The sequence below is a fragment of the Schistocerca serialis genome, chromosome 9, assembly GCF_023864345.2.
Source record: "Schistocerca serialis cubense isolate TAMUIC-IGC-003099 chromosome 9, iqSchSeri2.2, whole genome shotgun sequence".
In the NCBI taxonomy this organism is placed as follows: domain Eukaryota; kingdom Metazoa; phylum Arthropoda; class Insecta; order Orthoptera; family Acrididae; genus Schistocerca; species Schistocerca serialis.
Window position 1 is genome coordinate 323409619 of NC_064646.1, and position 25570 is coordinate 323435188.

The 25570-nt window shown below is 39.1% G+C and overlaps 1 protein-coding gene across 1 annotated transcript in view; it reads right to left on the reverse strand.

Annotated features, from left to right (window-relative positions):
• LOC126419590 (dnaJ homolog subfamily B member 13-like) overlaps window positions 1-25570 on the reverse strand; it is a gene marked incomplete at its 5' end in the record, with an annotated part of 96579 nt that overhangs the window by 58551 nt on the left and 12458 nt on the right. Inside the window, one exon of the mRNA XM_050086776.1 lies at window positions 999-1143. Within this exon, the coding sequence (XP_049942733.1) occupies window positions 999-1143 (145 nt within the window). The remainder of the gene's footprint in view (window positions 1-998; window positions 1144-25570) is intronic.

Here is a 25570-nt window from a genome sequence, read left to right on the forward strand (position 1 = left end):
GGGTTTCTGCCAGTCTTTTTCCGAGACTGTCGGCAAGTATATGTTCAGTAAAAGCATTATTTGTTGTGCTCAAGTCTTCCGAAGTTTTGCAGTCTATTATACGATCTTCTTTCTTTTCACAGTCTCTATGTATTATATTATTAACAGATTTTAACGTTTTGAGCACATTATAGGCTGAGTTGTTAAGTTTTCGCTCGAGGTTTCTGTTAACAGTTGCTTGTATGTTAGGTCATTGAATAAAAATGTTGTGGGAAGATCACTATGCACTAAAATTTCACACAAGTTAAGTAGAATGAAAAATGGTAGACATAGAATAAGGGGAATATCATATAATAAAACATTTTACTATGTTACAGCACTTTGTGCTAAGGCTATGACACCAGCCATTTCCTGAAAAGCAGTTCAGTTCAGTAAGATGTTGTGAAATAAATAATGATACCATCTGGTGATCTTACATATGACATAGCCAAAAATAACAGTAGTTTGGACATTAGATATTTTAATACCCCTGCCAGAGGTTTGGTGGCACTACAGCTTGTGACTGATGAGAGCCACCACAGGTGTGAGCATCGAGTTACATAGGCCCAGTTGCTCGCAGCAATGGGGCAATGGGGCTGTGAGTCAGTCTTCTTTAGTATGTGACAAGAGTTATTGCAGTACATGCCTATCTGCTATGGGCATTGAATTTCTAGTCATTGTTATTGGTGTTTATTCAGTGTTCCACTCACAACAAACTTGGCTTTGTTTATGGATTCCTCATCTGTCTTGGGAACAAACATAAAGCATACTATTGAAAAACTAATTAGCAATGAGACAATATTACCATATTTCCCTGTGCCACTACAAAGTTGTTTAGCCTGTGAAAAAATTAAATGTTAGTAAGATTGTAGTTATTACTAAATTATGTTAATGTAGTTTATTGTATCACACAGAAATAGCAGAGTGTTTCACATTTTAATAAAAGATTTTTTGTATTTATGTAGGTTGAAGTAACTTACTTCTTCCAGAGTCAGATGTAGAGGCCTGTATATGGTGTCTTCTTTCTTCTTATAACCGCAGAGCTCAGGCGTCCTGTATATTGGCTTTGGGAATGTGACAGCATCTAGTAAGTCAGCAAAAGGACTATCTGTACCAAAAAATTCCCTGTGAAGATACAATTTATAGTGAAGTTTCTTAAAGCAGTGAACAACCTCTTCTGGCAATTAGGACTCCACAGATCCAACATATATGTAAGTCTTTCTATTAACATGATTTTAGTTTATACTATTTTCTTTCCTGTCCATTTCATCATTTCCTTCCTCAGGTTTCTTTCCTTCATTTTTTCCATTATTACTTTGCTTCTGTCTCCCTATCACTGTTCACATTTTTTATACGATATTTATTACTTTTTTCATAAATTGTCAGAATATAGTATATATAACTAAGAACTTTCATGTTCTTTTATTGTATGAATTTTTCATGTTACAACTTAAGAATTTTGAACCATTTTGTATCTTCATCTGCCAAATTGAAAATTTTGGTTTTGCTACTTTATTTTTTCTGAATACTTTTGCTTTAGACAAAAGAGTGACTTTTGAAGGATATTATAAAACTACAAATTTCAATAAATGAAAGTCTTCCAAAAGGTTGCTAAATTGAATGACAAAACTGGATAATTAGTACTTCTACCTTAACTTAATAATATCACCTTCTTTTCTGTCTGCAGCGAATAATTCACCACCACCTTTGCAAAAATCTCCAGACTCATGGATGGGGTGGTTGAGTTTTAAGCTGCTGTTCAAAATTCATCAACTGTATAAAAATAATGACCCTCATGAAGCACTTACACTTATATTAAAGCAAAATACTGAATAAGAGTGTGATTATGAAAAGCAAAATACTGAGTCTTTCAACAAAAGAATATAAAACATGTTTGAATAAATTACACTACAGAGAATGCTGCAACCAGGCAAAAGCTTTTTAAAAAGTTTTTGATAGTTTTCAGCCACAGTCATGCAATATTTTTTGTAAGAAAAAACAACCATTTGACTGTGTATTACTGTATTTATCTATTGTACTAGCTAGGTTTCAACTTTTGTGCCATTATTGAGTACAATGCTAAAAGTTCTTTGACCATTAACATGTTATATCTGGCAAAGTCAGTCCAAAGTAGACTTCAATAAACTTAAGGTAGTTATACATACAGATTTGCGCTGCCCATGTAAAAAATGTCTTTAGGAAGTTTAAGATATTTCCACTGTTTCTTGTGTGAGTATACAGGATTGCATATACCTGCATGACCACATATCATGAGTGACTACTGTGAACTGGCACTGCATATCAAGTGTGGTGAGGGGCTGTATCAGATGGAGTGACTGAGGGAAGAAAGAATTCAAAGAGTGACAGAGAAGGCTTCAAGGAAGAACGGCTGGGAGAGAGAAACAGTAAGTGCACAAGATGAAAATGTAGCATTGGTGAGCCTACTCTGATACAAACAGAGGAAATTGAGTGCAATGCTATAGAGGACTGGTCTGGGAAGGAGGAGATAAAACAGAGAAAGACAGACACTTTGGAGAGGAGGGTGTAAGTGTAGAAACAGTGAAGCAAGGCATTGGGGACAGAGCTGGGGATGGTTGTGGGACATTTGCTAGTGAATCCAGGGGTATTGTGGGATCAAAGAACTTGTTATAAGGACAATACCTGTCTATGCAGTTCAGAGGATCTGGTATTGGGGTAGGGAGCAGGGAGGATCTGGATGACACAGATTGTGAAGTAACAATTGAAGTCAAGCAAGCTGTGCTTGCAGCCTGTCCCACCAGTGGATAGTCAACTCTGCTCTTGTCCACAGGTTAACATATCAGTTAGTGGACAGTTATTTCATGGCAATGTGCCATACAGATGTTACAGCATCTACATCTACATCTAAATGACTACTCTGCAATTCACATTTAAGTGCTTGGCAGAGGGTTCATCGAACCACAATCATACTATCTCTCTACTATTCCACTCCCGAACAGCGCGCGGGAAAAACGAACACTTAAACCTTTCTGTTCGAGCTCTGATTTCTCTTATTTTATTTTGATGATCATTCCTACCTATGTAGGTTGGGCTCAACAAAATATTTTTGCATTCGGAAGAGAAAGTTGGTGACTGAAATTTCGTAAATAGATCTTGGCGCGACGAAAAACGTCTTCGCTTTAATGACTTCCATCCCAACTCGCGTATCATATCTGCCACACTCTCTCCCCTATTACGTGATAATACGAAACGAGCTGCCTTTTTTTGCACCCTTTCGATGTCCTCCGTCAGTCCCACCTGGTAAGGATCCCACACTGTGCGGCAATATTCTAACAGAGGACGAACGAGTGTAGTGTAAGCTGTCTCTTTGGTGGGCTTGTTGCATCTTCTGAGTGTCCTGCCAATGAAACACAACCTTTGGCTCGCCTTCCCCACAATATTATCTATGTGGTCTTTCCAACTGAAGTTGTTCATAATTTTAACACCCAGGTACTTAGATGAATTGACAGCCTTGAGAATTGTACTATTTATCGAGTAATCAAATTCCAACAGATTTCTTTTGGAACTCATGTGGATCACCTCACACTTTTCGTTATTTAGTGTCAACTGCCACCTGCCACACCATACAGAAATCTTTTCTAAATTGCTTTGCAACTGATACTGGTCTTCGGATGACATTACTAGACAGTAAATTACAGCATCATCTGCGAACAAGCTAAGAGAAGAGCTCAGATTGTCACCCAGGTCATTTATATATATCAGGAACAGCAGAGGTCCCAGGACGCTTCCCTGGGGAACACCTGATATCACTTCAGTTTTACTCGATGATTTGCCTCTATTACTATGAACTGCGACCTTCCTGACAGGAAATCACGAATTCAGTTGCACAATTGAGACGATACCCCATAGGCCCGCAGCTTGATTAGAAGTCGCTTGTGAAGAATGGTGTCAAAAGCTTTCCGGAAATCTAGAAATACGGAATCAACTTGAGATCCCCTGTTGATAGCGGCCATTACTTCGTGCGAATAAAGAGCTAGCTGCTTTGCACAAGAATGATGTTTTCTGAAACCATGCTGATTACGTATCAATAGATCGTTCCCTTCGAGGTGATTCATAATGTTTGAATACAGTATATGCTCCAAAACCCTACTGCAAACCGACTTCAATGACAGTCAGTTCTGTCAATGATGCTGCAGATGGTGAGCTCTGCCTTCATCTCGTAAGCAAGACCGGCAGCCTTCACCAAATCAGCTAGCCGCTGGAATCCAGAGAGAATTTCCTCAGATCCAAAGCGACACATGTCATTAGTGCCGACATGTGCCACCACCTGCAACTGGCTGCACCCTGTGCTCTTCATGGCATCTGGAATGACCCTTTCCACATCAGGAATGACTCCACCTGGAATGCACACGTAGTGCACACTGGATTTCTTCCCCTCCTTAGCTGCCATATCCCTAAGGGGCCCCATTACACACCTAACATTGGAGCTCCCAACTACCAATAAGCCCACCCTCTGTGATTGCCCGGACCTTGAAGGCTGAGAATCATCCTCTGAAACAAGGCAGGCAGCTGCATCTGGCTCAGCCAGAGACAGTGCCTGAAACCTGTTTGTCAGACGCACCGGGGAGGCTTTCTGATCAGCCTCCAGGGATGTCTTTCGGCCAGCAACCGGCGCAACCACAGCGGCAGACCGATCTGGGGACAGACGGGACGAGGTTGACATCCCCGTGATACCCAAGTCCGGCTTCCCACAGTGGTGCCCATTGGAAACAGCCTCAAGCTGCGTGACTGAAGTCAGCGCCGCTTGCAGCTGTGAGCAAAGGGATACCAACTCAGCCCTCATCCGAACACAGCAATCACAGCTGGTATATTATAAGAATGCTTTGATGGGTGGTTCTGCCTCTGACAGGGTACCACATACCTGTTTGTGATGACATTATTACTGTGGAACTCCAATTATCTACACTCCACCTCCAAAACTAAAACTCTTACCCTCTAATAACTGGCACCACTTACAAAAGTTTTCAAATTTCTGACATCCTACTCCTGTCTCAAAGTGCCTACTAATTCATATCCTATCCCTAGTGACCTCTCCCACACTCCCACTCAATCATTTCCCAATTACTTGAGAACACAAAGTTGTAACAACAACCCAGAACCAGGAAGGAACTGAAGTGTGATACACATGCCTCAGATAATGAACAGAGCTCAGGTTAACAAGTGTGTTAAATAATTTATGTGTGCAAGAACCTCCACATGGCACACACAGTCATTACATACATATCCATTCAGATATCTGTTGACATTATGTAACTGTGCATTCTATTACAATCTATATATATTATGATGTGTGATAGAAGAAAACAGATGGAATATACTACTATAAATATTATTGTTGTGTTTATTAATTGTGAAAGTGGTGTTTATCTTCTAACTTTATTTACAATGAGCTGCAGGGCAGTTTTACCATGAAAAATATTATTTTCCTCTTTGCTGGTAGTATATGCTAAAATCCTAAGATGGTGTAGTGCACGAGTGTTGTATTTTGTCAAAGGATTTCTTCTGAAAGCTAACAAAGTTTTCATTCTCTTTTGGGAGCCTGACAATTCTCAGTGCTTTGCTTCTGCTGTTTGGTGAGTGGTTTCCTTTGCTCCTAACTCACATTCTACCAGAACTTTGCTCATTATATTTACAAGTATTGTAATAATTTTCTTTTTTGTAATAGACATATGGAGATGGGAGACTATATCGCAGTAATGAAATTTGTATGTATACATGCTGTACAGTATTCTAGAATGGACTAAAATGGATAACTTTCCTGTGTAAAATTGAGTTTGTTTATGATATAGGCTATATCTCTTTGGACAGGAAAATACCAGCAACATTGAAACCATTGCAGATGGAGCAGAAGCTTAGTTTAACAAAAAAAAAGGGGGGGGGGATGGGCTGTGGGATTGTAGTGATACATATAGTTTTTAATCAGATTTTAGCTTGCAGTTGTGTGTTTGGAGTTATGGAAAGATGTGGCTATACTTAAAAAATGTTGTGTTAGTGAACTTAGTGCAAAGAGTTAAAAGCAACATCTTTATGTGTATGTAAGATATGATGGTCCTACAATTTGCCACAGTGCGATTCTTCTGTTATGTTCCCTGAACCGCAGAAATGAGACCACATCAAAGGTGCAGTTGACAGTTAAATGTCAGTCGGTTGCTTTATTTTTAAGGCACTCAACTTCAGTCCCAATATTTCTTGGGTGGGTGAGCTGAAGTGAATAAGAGTATTCTTTTTGATATGGTGAAGTAACAGCTTTTAGTCTGAGATAAAATACATCTCAATTAAAATTCCAATAATAAAGTGAAAATATATAAAACAGTTATTTAGACTAATGTGTCTTAATTCTTGGTAAAACAGTAAAATGACAGTATTTAAAACTGATGTAAAGATACGCACGGTTGGTGGACTACTGACTCAGACACACATTAAAATCTATGCCCCAATAATGATGCAAAATTGCAAAACTCATTCTATACCCATCCTGTCACCACTCGAAGTAGAAACAAGCCTTTGGATAATTGCAGGGATGATATCTTGTCATTAAATTTGGTGCGATGAACTGAAATGTGACATATATAAAGTAGTAGGCTACAAGCACTACATACTTGAGGGCCTTTCACTGGAGGAGGGGCCCATGTGTCAACAGGGAGTGCTCTATTCAATATGTGGAGAGACATAGTTCAGCATGTCTCTTTGGCTTGAAGTAAGTATTCTACAGTGATGTTGATTTGATAAACCATAGCTTGAGACACTCATTCTTCTACTGACACATGACATGTTTCCTCATCTGTAATAACATTTGTTGTAGGCAATGGGAGTGAGATACACAAGTTGTCCCAAAAAATGGTTTACATTGTTTGAACTTTAATAACTGAAGAGGCATTTATGATAATGTGATCCAGTTGTGATTATATTATGCTCTCATGACTAGATTGTGTAGCCATTCATTTATTTTTCTTTTGTTTACTTTAAGTTGCCAGCAATTGCAAGTAAATAATAAGATGAATGGAAACACACCCTTGGTGCAAAGAAAGTGGATCTTAAAGTGTTTTGGTAAAGTGAAAATACAAATTACTCAGTCCTCATCCTTTTTCATGTGATGTATCTGGAAGCTGATTTCCCCTGTTTCCCACATGACCTGGTACTCAATATAATAGATCACTTTTCTCAGTGTTTTCAACAGAAAGAGAGCATCTTGGATGCTATTCAATTCAATTCAATTTTTATTATCACATAACATGCCTTATACAATCAAAGATTGCGACATAGGTGACTTGTCAGTTTTACACCATATATAATAATATTAAAAATAGAAATAAACTAATAATATATATGGTGTAACATCTTCAAAGAGGTATTTTAATTACAATTATAATGCATTGTTGCCATTCACGAAATCTTCTACACTATAGTGACATTTATCTTTCAGATATTTTTCCACATCTCTTTTGATACCTTTTACATTTGGGTCATCCATATCTTTCCATATTTTATTTACAAATTTCATGCCCATATAGTATGGGGTTTTTTCATACGATTTTAAATGGTGGGTAGGTAACATGTAGCTCGTTCTATATCTAGTATCATATTGATGCAAGAAGAAGTTGCCCTCAAAAGTTGTAGGTTTCTTTCGTGAAAGTGAGAGTTTCATAGATGTATATGCTTGGAATGCTCATTAGATCTGTTGTTGTTGTTGTAGTCTTCAGTCCTGAGACTGGTTTGATGCAGCTCTCCATGCTTCTCTATCCTGTGCAAGCTTCTTCATCTCCCAGTACCTACTGCAGCCTACATCCTTCTGAATCTGATTAGTGTACTCATCCCTTGGTCTCGACTCAACGATTTTTACCCTCCACGCTGCCCTCCAGTCCTAAATTGGTGATCCCTTGATGCCTCAGAACATGTCCTAACAACCGATCCCTTCTTCTGGTCAAGTTGTGCCACAAACTCCTCTTCTCCCCAATTCTATTCAATACCTCCTCATTAGTTATGTGATCTACCCCTCTAACATTCAGCATTCTTCTGTAGCACCACATTTCAAAAGCTTCTATTCTCTTCTTGTCTAAACTATTTATCGTCCATGTTGCACTTCCATACATGGCTACAACTCCATACAAATACTTTCAGAAACGACTTCCTGACACGTAAATCTATACTCGATATTAACAAATTTCTCTCCTTCAGAAACACTTTCCTTGCCATTGCCAGTCTACATTTTATATCCTCTCTACTTCAACCATCATCAGTTATTTTGCTCCCCAAATAGCAAAACTCCTTTACTACTTTAAGTGTCTCATTCACTAATCTAATTCCCTCAGCATCACCCGACTTAATTCGACTACATTCCATTATCCTCGTTTTGCTTTTGTTGATGTTCATCTTATACCCTCCTTCCAAGACACTGTCCATTCCATTCAACTGCTCTTCCAAGTCCTTTGCTGTCTCTGACAGAATTACAATGTCATCGGTGAACTCAACGTTTTTATTTCTTCTCCATGGATTTTAATTCCTACTCCGAATTTTTCTTTTGTTTCCTTTACTGCTTGGTCAATATACAGATTGAATAACATTGGGGATAGGCTACAACCCTGTCTCACTCCCTTCCCAACCACTGCTTCCCTTTCATGCCCCTCGACTCTTATAACTGCCATCTGGTTTCTGTACAAATTGTAAATAGCCTTTTGCTCCCTGTATTTTACCCCTGCCACCTTAAAAATTTGAAAGAGAGTATTCCAGTCAACATTGTCAAAAGCTTTCTCTAAGTCTACAAATGCTAGAAATGTAGGTTTCCCTTTCCTTAATCTATTTTCTAAGATAAGTTGTAGGGTCAGTATTGCCTCACGTGTTCCAACATTTCTACGGAATCCAAACTGATCTTCGCCGAGGTCAGCTTCTATCAGTTTTTCCATTCGTCTATAAAGAATTTGCGTTAGTCTTTTGCAGCTGTGACTTATTAAACTGATAGTTCAGTAATTTTCACATCTGTCAACACCTGCTTTCTTTGGGATTGGAATTATTATATTCTTCTTGAAGTCTGAGGGAATTTCGCCTGTCTCATACATCTTGCTCACCAGATGGTAGAGTTTTGTCAGGACTAGCTCTCCCCAGGCTGTCAGTAGTTCTAATGGAATGTTGTCTACTCCCAGGGCCTTGTTTCAACTTAGGTCTTTCAGTGCTCTGTCAAACTCTTCACGCAGTATCATAACTCTCATTTCATCTTCCACTACCTCCTCTTCAATTTCCATAATATTGTCCTCAAGAACATCACCCCTGTATAGACCCTCTATATACTCCTTCCATCTTTCTGCTTTCCCTTCTTTGCTTAGAACTGGGTTTCCATCTGAGCCTTTGATATTCATGCAAGTGGTTCTCTTTTATCCAAAGGTCTCTTTAATTTTCCTGTAGGCAGTATCTATCCTACCCCTCATGAGATAAGCCTCTACATCTTTACATTTGTCCTCTAGCAATCCCTGCTTAGCCATTTTGCACTTCTTGTCAACCTCATTTTTGAGACGTTTCTATTCCTTTTTGCCTGCTTCACTTACTGCATTTTTATATGTTATCCTTTCATCAATTAAATTCACTATCTCTTCTCTTACCCAAGGATTTCCACTAGCCCTCGTGTTTTTACCTACTTGATCCTCTGCTGCTTTCACTATTTTATTCCTCAAAGCTACCCATTCTTCTTCTTCTGTATTTCTTTCCCCCATTCCTGTCAATTGTTCCCTTATGCTCTCTCTGAAACTCTGTACAACCTCTGGTTTAGTCAGTTTATCCAGGTTCCATCCCCTTAAATTCCCACCTTTTTGCAGTTTCTTCAGTTTTAATCTACAGTTCATAACCAAAAGATTGTGGTCAGAGTCCACAACTGCCCCTGGAAATGTCTTACAATTTAAAATCTGGTTCCTAAATTTCCAGGGTTCTTCCATGTATACAACCTTCTTTCATGATTCTTGAACCAAGTGTTAGCTATGATGAAGTTATGCTCTGTGCAAAATTCTACCAGGCGGCTTCCTCTTGCATTTCTTAGCACCAATCCATATTCACCTACTATGTTTCCTTTTCTTCCTTTTCCTACTGTTGAATTCCACTCACCCATGACTATTAAGTTTTCGTCTCCCTTCACTACCTGAATAATTTCTTTTATCTCATCATACATATCATCAATTTCTTCATTATCTCCAGAGCTAGTTGGCATATAAACTTGTACTACTGCAGTAGGCGTGGGCTTCGTGTCTGTCTTGGCCACAATAATGCATTCACTATGCTGTTTGTAGTACCTTACCCGCACTCCTATTTTTTTTGTTAATTATTAAACCCACTCCTGCATTACTCCTATTTGATTTTGTATTTATAACCCTGTATTCACCTGACCAAAAGTCTTGTTCCTCCTGCCACCGAACTTTACTATTTCCCACTACATTTAACTTTAGTCTATCCATTTCCCTTTTTAAATTTTCTAACCTACCTGCCTGATTAAGGGATCTGACATTCCAGCTCCGATCCGTAGAATGCCAGTTTTCTTTTTCCTGATAACGACTTCCTCTTGAGTAGTCCCCGCCCGGAGATCCGAATGGGGGACTATTTTACCTCTGGAATATTTTACCCAAGAGGACGATATCATCATTTAATCATACAGTAAAGCTGCATGCCCTCAGGAAAAATTACGGCTGTCGTTTCCCCTTGCTTTCAGCCGTTCGCAGTACCAGCACAGCAAGGCCATTTTGGTTATTGTTACAAGGCCAAGTCAGTCAATCATCCAGACTGTTGCCTCTGCAACTACTGAAAAGGCTGCTGCCCCTCTTCAGGAACCACACGTTTGTCTGGCCTCTCAACATATACCCCTCCGTTGTGGTTGCACCTACGGTACAGCTATCTGTATCATTGAGGTACGCAAGCCTCCACAGCAATGGCAAGGTCCATGGTTCATGGGAGGGGGGGGGGGGGGGCATTAGATCTAGTTTTACAAATAAAGGTTTACAATGTTGCTTTGGTTTTTCTCCCACCATTGTTCAGATGGTTCTTTTTTGCAGTCTAAAAGCACCAAGTTAATTTGTTTTTTCAGACCCCCAGAAAATTAAACTATACCTAATGACTGAAACAAAATATGCATTATATATACAGTTTTTCTTACAGCTAAATCAGAAATACTATACAAGATATTCATAGTATATACAAGGCTATTCAGTCGACCCAGTATGTTGTCCACATGGTGACTTCATAACAGGTTTTTATTGACTAATACGCCAAGGAATTTGACACAATCTGCAGTCTTTAATTTTTTGTCCATATACCTTATTTCACTTAAAGACTGTGCAGATTGTTTTGTGGTGAAATGAACAATTTCTGTTTTTGTAAAATTTAATGTCAAGTTATTGTTTTTGACCCATGCCTCCACTTCACCAAGTGTTTGTTCAATATGACGAATTAGGTCTACCTCATTTTTACAACAGACTACAGGTTTTGAGTCATCTGCATAGAGGATAGTATCAGACTGGACCTGACATGGCATATCATTAATATAATACAGAAAAAGTAGTGGCCCTAATATTGAACCTTGGGGAGCACCTAATTGAGTGTGTTTCCAGCCAGAGGGAAATTTTTTGCCATTGATGTTAATAAGTAATCTTTGTTTTCTGTTTGCCTAGTATGATGACATCCAGCTAAGAGATTTGCCTTGAAAACCATAGCGTGCCAATTTTTGGATGATGATGATGATGTTGGGGTTGTGGGGCGCTCAACGGCGTGGTTATCAGCGCCCGTACAATTATCCAATCTTTGCTCAGTCCAATTTCGCCACTTTCCTGGATGATGATGAAATGATGAGGACAACACAAACACCCAGTCATCTCGAGGCAGGTGAAAATCCTTGACCCCGCCGGGAATCGAACCCGGGACCCCGTGCTCGGGAAGCGAGAACGCTACCGCGAGACCACGAGCGGCGGACCCAATTTTTGGAGAAGCAGGTCATGATTTGCTGTGTCAGAGGCTTTGGACAGATCATAAAAGATGCCTGACATACACATTCTATTCATTTATTGCATGGATTGTTGCTGGAATTTTCTGAAACCATGTTGATTGCCTAAGACAATGCTGTTAGATGAATTGTGATTTTCGATCTGATCACATGCAGCTCTTTCAAATATTTTTGAGAAAATTGGTAACAGTGAGATTGGCCTATAGTTGCCCAATTCATCTTGTTTGCCTTTTTTATGTATGGGCCGAACTTCTGCATATTTTAATCAATCTGGGAAACATCCCTCATCAAAAATTGGTTGATTATGAAAGAGAATGGATATGCAATACAGTGATGGGCTATTTTTATTATTTCAGTGGGGACCTCATCCCATCCCGCAGATTTTGAATTTTTTAGGGACATTATGATTTTGATGACATCTGAGATGGAAACATGAGAAAACTTAAGACATGGGCAATTGCTGTCTGTCATATTGGGCTTTGTTTTTGGTGGTGAACAGTCACCAAATTTGTTACAGTTTATGAAAAAGTCATTGAATGATTCACAAATGGCACTGGGTTCTGTAACAGCTCTACCATTTATCACTATTTTAGAAGGGTATTTTCTCTCTGCCTCACTGCCAACTTTGATTCTGATAAAAGACCAAACGCCTTTTGATTTGTTTTTTGCATTTGAAATGAAGTCATTATTCGCAGTACGTTTTGCTAGTTTAACTATTTTGTCGTTTTTTATGTGCCTACATACTTAAGAAATTGAGGGCTTTGATTTACTTTAGCCTCCATATGCAGTTTCCTCTTAGTAGCACTAGACACTCTAATTCCTTTTGTTACCAAGGATCTACTTTTTTGGGACCTGGTCCTCACTGTTACAAAAGGGAAGCATTCATTGAATATACCCAAGAAATCAGTTAAAAAGTTATCGTAATTGTCACTTGTGAATGTCTGCTGAGTACAGCTGCTGCATGGCCTGCAAAGCACCTAATGAATTAGAACAGGTGATGAATATTTTTGTCACTTTTCATTTTTATTCATTGGTCGGACATCATAAATATGCTCTGACTCCAAACACATGTGTGTTTCATGGTAGCCAGTTGTACACAAACTCTAAATGTCCACAGTTAACAGCAGTAGAAGCAGGTGATTGTGAATGTATACTCCATGAGGAGTTGCAACTAGATGTCTAGCTGTGGCTCTGCATCCTCTTCATGTAGACTGCTGATAGGGCTAAGCTCTTATAACTCTCAGTAGCCAACCTGATGCCGTTACGGTGCAGTGAATAAGGCATTTTTGGGTATGAAGGAATGCTGACCCATATATAATACAGCCATAATGCAACAGGGCCAAACAAAATCCCAGTAAAATATCAAGAAACATGATCTTTCTGCCTCTCCAGTTCTTCTGATTCTGACATTGTAAAATTTTCAGACTTTGAAGGTTCCAGATGAGGCAGTCAAGAATGGTAGCCCTCAGTTTTAGCCTTAGCAGGCGCAATTAAGAAAGATGGTGGTCAAAATAAACGCATGCAGTTTTCTCACATGAAAAACTGAAACCTGCTTTCTTCTTCCATCTATGTAGCCATGTAAGAGTCAACTGCAGTTGATGGGCTATGGCTGCAACAGTAGAAGATAAAAGAGAAGAAAAAAATTGCTCACAAACAGGTAATGCCATATCGAACTTCGGACTGTGGATAATATGCCGCATTAGGAGGATGTGCTTGAGAGCTGATGCTTGACTCATATAACAAATCGTGCTTTTCAAGAGAGAAGAACACTAGTTTGGGAAGGTGACTGAGGAAGCTCTATTTGTACAGCTAAACTACAATATGATGATATCTGTTAAACAAGAATGATCAGTCAATTCTGAAGAAGGCCCCTATAAGATGTTTTGCTTAAGAATGTGAGTATTATGCTGGAGAATGTGCATAAGCAATGAAGATTATGGTGCTACTCTAGGCAGAACCCACAGTATCATATCAGCCCCATACCAGCACTACATCCAGTTCCACCTTAGTTGCGGGGATGAGGAGTAGCCTAACAGAAGGATGAGTTTAGCACATGAAGTGAAATACAGTGCCATGTGCTCTCATAACTTTACAGGGTGAGGGTATTCAATCTAGCTGCTCCTCTCTGCCCTTCACTCTCATATTTAGATGCATGTTTAAAAAGTCTTTTACTGTTGAATCTTGTCCAATATTCATTACTTTTGTGAACTTCCTTTTTTTAAAAAAATTTGTAACCAATACATATACATGTTGCGCTGGTGTAAGCTGTTGCCAGCGCACCAGTCGACAAAGATGAGGTGAAGATCTTATACAACAGACCCTAAAAAAATTGAGCTCGGCTATGTATGCTATCAGAATGATGTCTTCCATTGGAGATTTAACTACTATGAAGTCCGCATACTATGGGTATTTTCACTCCATTATGTGTTACGGAATTATCTTCTAGGGAAATTTAGCTTTGGCAACGAAAATTTGTGACCCAGAACAGGGCTATTACAATTATGTGCAGAGTACCCCCTAGGACATCATGCCATTATCTTTTCAAAAAGCTTCAAATAATGACCACTGTATCCCAGTACATATATTCGCTGATGTGTTTTGTAATTAAGAACCATGAACAATTTCCATCAAATAAGAACTATCACAAATATAATACAAGAGGGAAATAAAATCCTCATTTGTGAACTTAAGAACCTGACAGTTGTTCAGAGAGGTGTCAAATGGTCAGGAACAAAAATTTTTAACCATCTCCCTGACCAGATAAAATGTTTAAGAGAAAATGAATCTCTTTTTAAAACAAAACTAAAGGAATATTTGTTAAATATGTCTGTTTGTACATTAGAAGAGTTTTATGATGCAAAAAGGGAAATAGCATTTAGATAGAATTATCCATCTTGTTAACAAAGAAATGTGCTTGCAATTTTTCTCCAAATTAAAACATGAAATTTTGTATTAACACTCAAAGAAATCTGCTGTTATATGTACAATATCTGTTTTTCCTCTAAACTTTGTATTAACTATATGCAGTTATGTAGAACATTTTTTTATATATTTAATGAAGACTGTTTTGTATCTTTTTGTATGTTTGTTGTTTTGTATGTTTGACTCGTTCCACATCTCATGTGACGTGCTCACAATACGATATCTACGGAACATGAAATAAATAAATAAAAATGCACTGGATTGAGCGCGCCTATCGTGAGAGAGGCCAAAGACACATCAACAAGCAGCACACTGCCAATGTGTTGACAGTATGTATTAAGGCCACTGTTGCTAGGGCCCCACTCCTTCAATCATTCAGTTTGGCATCTGCCAGTTTACTCGCAGAGTAGATTTAGTATGTCACAGTACATAGCGACCAGATTAGTGACTATAGCAGGACTAGTTTACCTCAATCAGAATTCTACTTCAGTAGCATTGAGACATTACATTAGTCTGCAAGAGGCCTATAACTGATCAGCTTGTACCACAAAACATGGACACTATTCAAGTTAAGAAAAACTTTCCAGTTTTTGTAAATAAAGAACCGTATTAATCCACATGTGCATTTGTGTTGTTGACAGAGGATATCAGCCACTCATAACAACTCCTCTCCCTTGCTTCTTTGTGAAGACTCTACATTGGCAAATGATGATAATTCAGTGAAGATAGAAGATAATCCACTTGGCCTAAGGGGTGATAATGTTCAAGTCTTTCTATTTGCTAATTCATTGATGTGTTCTTGCATGTATTTCAGGAGGAGAGTCACAGAACTAATCAAATTTCTCTTTTCAGAGGCTTTGCTTGCTTTTTGATATAACTTATTTGTGTAAACCACGAATTCCCAACCCTCTCCATACCCTGCCCCTGCACTCAGCCATAGACAGCCAATGTGATGGATGTAACATAAGTTTTTCAATTTCAGAACCAACAAATCACTTCCTTACTGATGACAGTTCAACAACTACTGGCTGTGCAAACTGCACTGGCTGCAGGACCACAACCGACCAACCAACCATCCCAACAAGTGCCCCCGACCAGTATACAATGTTCTGGTAGTTTAAGGAAACAGAGAAGGAATGGATTGAATACCTGACTCAGTTCCAAGAACATTGTCAAGTTCATCATGTTCAAGGTACTGTAGAGTTACAATATTTCCTTTTGACTGCGGGGTCCCCAGTGTTCAGGTTAATACAAAAAATATTCCCAATCAAGTCTCCCGACAAACTCATCAATGACCAAGTAATTGCTGCATTAACTCAATACTATAAACCAGCAACTCCAAGTAGCTGCAGCTAAATATCAGTTCTTTCATTTACAGGAAAAGCTGGAACAGACATACCACCAGTGGTATACAGAATTAAAAAGTAACAGACGTACCACCAGTGGTACACAGAATTAAAAAGTAACAGACGTACCACCAGTGGTATACAGAATTAAAAAGTAACATACGTACCACCAGTGGTATACAGAATTAAAAAATATGACTAGGAAGTGTAAATTTAAGTGTAGTTGTGGCAACTTCTACAGTGATTTAATGACGTGATGCAATAATATTCAGTGTCCCAGATAGAAGAATACGGGGACATATCTTAAAGTGCTCTGATCCATTACTTCCCCAAGTATTGCAAATCTTAGAACAATATGATTTGGGTGCCATAGAGGCCGATAAATTTGACCAGGCCCCAATTTGCTGGGTCAAGTCACCCCTCATTCATGACCGCCCCAAGCAGCCACAACAACAAGCACATACACAGCCACACGGACAGCTACATATACATGTAGACAGACCTGTGAATTTAATGAAGTCTTGCCCTTGATGTTTTGCTCACCATAAAAGAGAGGACTGCATATAAAGTGATGCAATGTGTTACAGGTGTGGGGAAAAAAGGCCATGTCCAAGCAAATTGTTTGCAATGGTACAAAAACATCAGTTTTGTCTGCACCCAGAAAAAACAATCTCGTGCACATGCAGTGAATGCTGTGTTTTCAAAACCTACAACAGGTTCTGACAAAAGTAAGATTAAGGTTGTGCCTCCTTCTTGCCCTAGTGCTGTGCAACGATAGTCTAACAAATTATTTGCCTCATTACAAATTGCTGGCCATTGTGTGACCTTTCAGTTAGACACAGATGCCTTAGTAACTTTACTTAATCACGCCACGTACAAACAGTTAGGCTCACCACGCCTTCTAAATCTAGCAAGCACCTCAAGGCTTACAAAGGACAGGAAATTCCAGTGTAGTTTGCTTGCCACTTACAAATCTCACACTAGGACAGTGAATTTACCATGTTGAATTCAAGAGGCAGTGAGAACATATTTGGTTTTGATGCCTTTGATTTGTATGGACTTAGCATTCAAGACAATATACTTTCAGTACCTGCTTTTGCACCAAAAGACAGTGCTTGCTTAAAGAATTTCCTGTACTATTTTCCGAAGGAATGGGAAAAGCTAATAGTTTTGTAGCACATGTTACACTTAAAGACAAAGCACAGCCTAAGTTTTGTAGTGCTTTGAGAATTTCCACATAACTTCCAGAACCACTCATCCTTCTACCATCTTGGACACATGTTTGCGTGTGCAGGCTGGAAAGGAGTCACAAGCACAAAGTAGACACAACGGTCGAACGGCATCGACAAGTGTTTGCCACTTGCGCCACGGAAGCTGTATTGGAAGAGCAAGAAGTAATCATGTAGTATTCCTTGCTGTTTTGGTGTTATTGTTAAAGAAAAATGAACAACTGATAATAGACATTTAATTGTAATTCATGTCTTGGACTCAGGGAAGTCAAGATGCATGTTGATATTTTCATATGATTTTTAAACCAACTTTTATGTCTCAACGTACTTACTTATTTCTAAAGCTTGAGATATGAGGAAGATGACAAAGATATTTATATGTCCAAGAAGAGAATTTTGTTCTGCATAGCAGTTCTAGTACATTGTTAATCAACAAGTACACTGACACTAAAGTTAATGTATGTGATCAATAGATTACAAAAATAAGAAGGTATTATTTTCTGTCATCCAAAAAAGCATTAGAACATGGTGACTAGTCAAAAGGACTCAAAACAATGGGAATTTTGAGAGGAATTTGAAGCAGAAGATATGATGTGTTGCCATAGCAACCACATATAACAAGACAATAGAACTGTTTCATGGAATTGGATTCGGTTTAAAAGCTCAAATGGTGAAAAGTAATAAATGCAATAAAAGAGAAGACACTAGAAAGATATTATGGTAAAAGAAAAGAGAGAAGATTCTGAGATATTAGACTAAGAAGAAATACAACAAGAATAATTCACTGAAGAAGATTCAGTGTGGGGAGTAAGCGGCACGGGGACGCAGATGTGGAAACCAGCATAAGTCCTACGACAACAGCACCAGTCACTGATCACCAGTGCTGATTCCACATACACTCACCAACACCGAAGCTGAAACCAGCAATCGATGCCGCCGGTGCCAGTGTTGTTCACCAGCGCTGATTACCCATCCGCTCACCAGTGCAGCTAGAATTCTATGCCAGGTGAGCATGAAAAACTTTATTACTCTAGTAAGAAGTGTTACAAAATACTATGGGGTGAACTTTTACTGTGTAATTGGTATAACTGAAATTAGTATTAAGTGCTCACAAGAGCCAAAGTCTATAGAAGCATGGACAGTCAGTATACAACAAGTTGGAGAGACATCAGAACCAGCCATGGCTATGAGAATTACTAATGAAGGGCCTGACTGGTCTGAGTTAGTAAATCAATCAATGCTCAGAATATTAAGTTAGACTCAGTAAATGCTCAATTAAATGAAGCTTTAAATGCTCAGAGTCTGCAGTTAAATGCTAAATTAGATGCTCAGAGTACAACTTTAAGTGATAAATTAGATGCTCAGAGCACAACTTTAAATGCTAAATTTGACATTCAGAATGAAACTTTAGGATTGTTAAGTGCCAAGGGAGATTCACAAAGTAAAGAATTTAGTAGTCTATTTGAAGGCATGGGAAATTTGAAGACTGAATTTGATGCTTTAGATACTAAAGTAGAGAATTTTAAGATAGATTTAAAGAATGAATTGACTAGTTCTGTGCACACTCTCATAAATCAACTGGTCACTGACTTTAATCAGGGGCAGAATGAAACTTTAAATATTCAAATGACAAATATAGGTTTGTTGCCCATCAAAATAGACACTCAAAGCAAAGAATCTAGTAGTCAATGTGAAGGCATAGTTACTTTGGAGACTGAATGTGACATCAAATATAATAATAATAATGTAGAATCTGAATTTAGTGAAAAATTAAAATTTTGTAAAAATGTATGAAATGTTAAATTTAATTCTGTGAGATAGGAAATGAATACTTTGAAAGAGAGCACAGGTCAACCTAAGGAAGTAATTTCGATTATTCAATCAAGTAGTCTGGCAGAACCTTTTGAGCTAATTATAGATTGAGAAATTACCGAGAGTATAATCTCTGGAAACGTTGTGACTGTTGCTTTTTCCTAACCTAATGATACCAACAAGGTTACAGACAACTTGTGTGAAGAATTCAAACTTGTCCAGGACAGATTAGAACATAGAATAACTTTACCTAATGCTGTGTTACTGAAGAAAGTTTCTTGTGGGGAGACTTTCACACAGAATTTAACAAGAAGTATTGGTCCATAAGTAATCGAGTGAGGTTAATGTCAGATCCATGGGATGTGGGTGGAGCCACATCTGTCCCTCAGGGATGTTAACATTCTGTGTTAATGGGCGGAGTGTAAACTATTCTGTAATCTATTCTTGAATTCTTAAACTATCCTATAATGTTAGTAATTATGAAACCGGATATGACTACAAGATTAGGACCAATTTAAGAGAATCACACATGAACAGCGATCTCTAGACATGAAATGATACAAATAAAATATTATTTGAGTGAAAGGTCTAAAATGATGGTACTATTTAAACTGAGTTATGTCTAGAAGATGTAAACTGAACAGAGTATTTTATGTGTGTATAAAATCTAGTGTAAAGTGATTAACTGAACAACTATTTGATTGTAGCGTACAATTTTCTATTTTTATAGAACATTTTATACCTTTTCTGAGATAGGAGGTAAAGGGGAGGATTTGTATTGGTTCTGGAAGGATTAGGTGTTATAGATTAAAGCATGATTTACACTAACTAATAAATCATGGCTAAGACAGAACACACATCACACCTTCCCGACAACCCTCACAGACAAGTGTGACTGATTCTTCACCATTTGCCATTCCATTGGGGTTGCTAAAATTTTATTTGGCGACTTCAAAGGCAAAGGCGATAATGTCTGTTCTGTTGGAGAAGTTTAACATCATACCTCCTCCAGCTTCTCACTCAAGCACCGGTGAAATAGGGATCCTGGCAAAGGGGGTGGGAAGAGTTTCCTGTCTTTGGGGCTATCTTCTTTCTCTTCTTTGATCTTAGCAACCACTTCTGTTTTTTCCTTTCTTGCTTCTCTTTTGAGTACCTGCCAATTTTTTCCCTCTTTCCATATTCATCTACTTCTATCGCTGAAGTGCTTCTCATTTTCCATGGGTTCCAATAACCTATAACTTATTTGTGTCAATCCCCTTCCTGGTACCCCTGTTCACACAGTATTGGTCAGCCTTTCTTAGGTCTGCCATTTATATTCAATAAATGCTGAGTGCATCCCCCTTATCCTTCCCATGTAGACCTCATAATATATTTTTCCCATGTTGAATGTGACAACTATGATAATTTTGTATCACATATATACAAAGTATAGAAAAACTATGACGATTTTACAAAGAGTATACATAAGAAGGAGGCATGAGTAATGAAGGAGGATGCAAGCCAGATTGGAGTTAATTATGATGTTTAATTATGTAAACTTAGTGTAGCAAATACTCCGATGGAGTGTAGAGTCAGAGAGTAGTGGGACGTGATCATTAGGTGTAGACATAGTATCTACTGTGAGCTGAATAATATGGGTAGACATAGTATCTACTAAATATTACAGAAGTTGAAAAGTAGAGGAGGACCCTAGGGTATTAAATGAAGTATTAAGAAGTGAGTGTGAAGTGTGAAATAGACTTTTATTTTTTCCAGGAAATATTTAATTATAGTGTACATAAAGATGTATACTAGGACAATGAACCATGAGGTCTCCACGGGAAGGATAATGGGGGTGCACCAAGCATTTATTGAATATAAAAGGCAGATAGGCAGACCTAAGAAAGGCTGACCAATACTGTGCGGACAGGGGTACCACAAAGGGGATTGACCTGTACCATAGGAGAATAGGAATTAAGAGGGGAGTACCTAATGAAATGGAAGGAGGAAGTGCACTCATAGGGTCAACCAGGTGTAAGGTATAGATGCTGATATTAAGGGAAAAGGACAATATCGTGACAGAAGTCACACATTTATTAGGAAATATTCTGGTAAGTTTGAATTCTATATTCCACTAGCATTATTATGTTTTATGTGAGTTTACAAGTTTTGAGAAGAACACTTTCGTTTGCCCAGAGTTCCGCCACACCACAAACAGCCCATACTTAACGAGACTATTATGTACTAAAGAAGAAGTACAAAGAATTAGAATAAAGAGTAAAATACTCAAGTGTCATGAACACCTGGAGCTTACAGTTGGAAACCCAAAGGTTTAGGTCCCATGACTCCTAGATATAAAAGAATTGACTCCAACATGGAATGAAATACTCCCATTTTGTAATCAAAGTAAAATGAAAAAAGAAAAGCTAAATAGTAAATAAAAGGGTTATGCACAGTTAGTAAAAAAATGGAATTATGAATTGTTATTCTATGTAATACTAATGTACATAATGAGTATGTATAAAATATCGTGTGTTCGAGCTGAGGGTATGGATATGTAGTGCTTCGAGAATTTTTGCATTAATTCCAGAACCACTCGTCCTTCTATCATCTTGAACACACGATATAAGTGTGTGAGAGAATGTACATAGTGCGTGACACGTTTGTGTGTGCAGGCTGGAAAGGAGTCATGAGCAAGAAGTAATCATGTAGTATCCCTTGCAGTTTTAGTGTCTGTAATTGTTGTTACAGAATACTGATCAATTGGTTATAGACACTTAATTGTATTTCATGTGCTGGATTCACTAGAAGTAAGACATGTTCATAATTATGTGGTTGCAAAAACTATGCTAAAAATGTTTTAATCAAATCTAATGCTAGATGAATTGGTTGACTTGCAAACCGAATATTTATGTGAGAAGTGGTGAATTTGTTCCTTGTGGAAGTTGAAATATACCAAGGCTACACTAAAAGTATTCTTCGAGTATCCACTTATTTCAAGAGCAGAGAGAGAGAAAGAGTCTTATAAATTCCCGTAACCAGCACTTTCTTCAGAGGAGGTGGTTTTGGAGATCGACGTAGTTGGCTATCCAGAGAAGATCGGCTGTGCATATCAAGTAAGTCAACTGATGTGAGACAGGTGTGGATTTTGCTTGCAATCCTAAGTCATACCGCTTCTTATCGTCGCATAGTGTTAGAGTTTTTCTGGGTCCATCCCGTTCCAATTGCTTTAAGAGACAAAGTAGCCAGTAAATTGAAAGAACTGCAAGGTAATGGTGTATTTGCTCCCATTCAAGCTAGACAATGGGTGAGTCCTCTCATTTTGTTGCCTAAGCCTTCTGGACGCATTTGCATTTGTGTTGACTGCAAGTTGCAGTCAACCCATAGACAGTAGTTGACACTTATCTGTTACCTTGCCATGCGGAACTCATGGACAACCGTGGTGCAGGTCATTACTTTTCTAAGATAGATTTGCATGATGCTTACTTGCAAATTCCATTGGGTGAAGAACTCACAGAAAGTGTTTGTTGTAAATACACACTTAGGACTGTTCAAGTATTTGCATTTGCCCTTCGGCAGTGCATCTGCACCCATTATTTTTCAATGTTACTTGGAACAGCTGACTGCAAAAGTGCCATTTTGTTCAAACTGCCTTGATGATATTGTCATCTCAGGTCGTACACCAGAGGAACAAATTGCCAATTTGCACACTCTTTTTCAAGCATTGTCAGAAGCAGGACTCAAGAGTCATCTTGAAAGTGTGACTTTTCACAGACTGTACTACAGTACTTGGGTCAAGTGATCAACAGTCAGGATGTGCACCCTCCTCCAATCTCATTTGCCTTCTATCTGTGACCTACCTGTTCCTTGCAATGTGTCTCAACTGCAGTCAGTATTAGGCAATATGATGTACTACATTTGGTTTATACCGAATGCTGCCCAGATCATGGCTCCATTGCATTGCTTGTGTCACAAAAATGTATCTTCTGTGTGGACTAAAGACTGTTAAGATGCATTTCATGAACTCAAAAATTCTTTGCTTGGTGACAGATGTTTAGTGCATTTTGAGCCTGTCAAGCCAATAGTTTTGCAAGTCAACATATATTTCCATGGAATTGGTGCTGTGCTTTTGCACATAATTGGTGCACAAGACATACCTATTGCTTTTGCCTCAGAGATGTTAACTCGAACTCATTGCAGTTATTCTCAAATAGAAAAAAGAGGCTCTTGCTATGCATTTGGGATAACAAAATTTCACTATTATCTGTTTGCTCACAAGTTCCTTTTAGCCCTTGCAGTTCTTGTTTCATCCTCAAAGCTGGTTCTTACATCCAATGCTAAAAAATTGCAATGCTGGGCTTTGTTGCTTTCACAGTATCAGTATGAAACTGTGTACAGACCTATGGCAAAGCATGGCAATGCAGACACCCTATCTCACCTGCCAATTCATCCAGACTCCAATTTTGATGCATCTGCTGCATCTTGTTGCCAGATCAATGTGCAGGACTCTGAATTGCTGGAATCTTTCCCCTTGCATTACGGAAAAATTGCACAGGCCACAGAAGCAGACTCAGATCTCAAGATTGTGTTGCATTACATTCGCACATCTTGGACTCGTTCATTGAACAGTATCCAGAACTCAGTTGTACGCTGATATTTTGCATGTTGGCATAAACTTTCAGTTCAACAGGGTGTGATTCTAGTTCAAAATGGCAGTGGACAATCACATGTGTTTACTCCCAAAGTGTTGCAAAAGTATGTGTTGCGATTGCTTCAGCAAGGATATTGGGGAACTGTTTGCACTAACAGTTAGCATGCCGGCACTATATTTGCGAGGGCATGGATGCCCACATTGAACAGATGACATCACAGTGTTGCACATGTGCAGAAAACCAATTGCCTCTGCCACAGACTTTCTCAGCTTGGTCTAAGACTCAATCCCCATTGCAAAGAGTGCACATAGACTTTGCAGGACTATTTTGGAACACTTGTTGGCTCATAATGGTAAACTCTTTTAGTAAGTTCTCATTTGCAGTGACTATGAATTCTACCATGTCACACAGCTCCATTCAAGTGTTGTCCTCAATATTTTGCATAGAAGGTTTGCCAGAAGTACTTGTGTCGGAAAATCGACCACAGTTCACATCACACGATTTTGAATAGTTTTGTGAACGAAATGGCATTCATCACCTAGCAAGTGCTCTGTTTCACCACAAGTCCAATGGAGAAGCAGAATGCTTTGTACGCACTTTTAAACAACAGATGACCAAGCTTTGCACCACCCACACGTGGGAACAGGTGCTACAACTCTTTCTTGCCTCCTATTGCTCCCACCCTTGGGATGGATCATCACTTCTGCATGGCCGCCTCCATCAGAAGCTGATACACTTGCTACACCCACCGCAGCATCTGTCGCCATCAATGGTCTGCAAGTATCACTTTGCACCATGCGATCATGTTCTTTTCAGGGTTTATGGTAACCATGGGTGCTGGAAAAAAGGCACGATCCAAAAACACATTGGATCTTTTATGTACTTGATTGCAGATCCTGGTGATTTGCAGTGCTGCCACCAGAACCATATTTATGCACGTCATTTGCCCTGTGATTCTGCTGTTTTTCTTCCCCCAGATTCACGGCCTCACAGGACCGTACAGCCTTCGCAGCCATCTGCTGGCACCACCGGGGCACCCCAGGAGGAGCAGATGGACAATGCGCCCCCCACCCCCACATCCCTATACGTCGATCTGACGGATGTGGGCCCCGTTGTCACCATCGCCATCACCGTCATTGTCCCAGGACACACCTTCAGGCCTGGACCTGTGTCCTGGCAGCAGTTTTACGGAGGATGTTCCTGTTCCTTGCAAGCCAAATGGTGGGGTACGGTTGGGAGCATGCCATCCTCCAGTCAAGGCTCCTGGCTCATCTCTATATCTAGTGCCCTGCTTCCCTTCCCATTGTTGTTCACATCCTCCCTACACGACAACAGTGTCACATTTCAGGGACAGGAATGTGCTGGCGTCAGCTGTCACCAGCACACTGCTTGGCAAAGGTGGAGCAAATATCACTGGATCAAGCACGCCCATCATGAGAGAGACCAGAGACACACCCACAAGCAACATGCCGCCAACACCCTCTCGACAGCATGTATTTAGGCTGCCACCACTGACCAGATGGCCCAATTCACTCAATCATCCAGTTTGGCATCTGCCAACTTACTCATAGAGTGACTTTAATTCGCCATGGGCTACAACAGTAC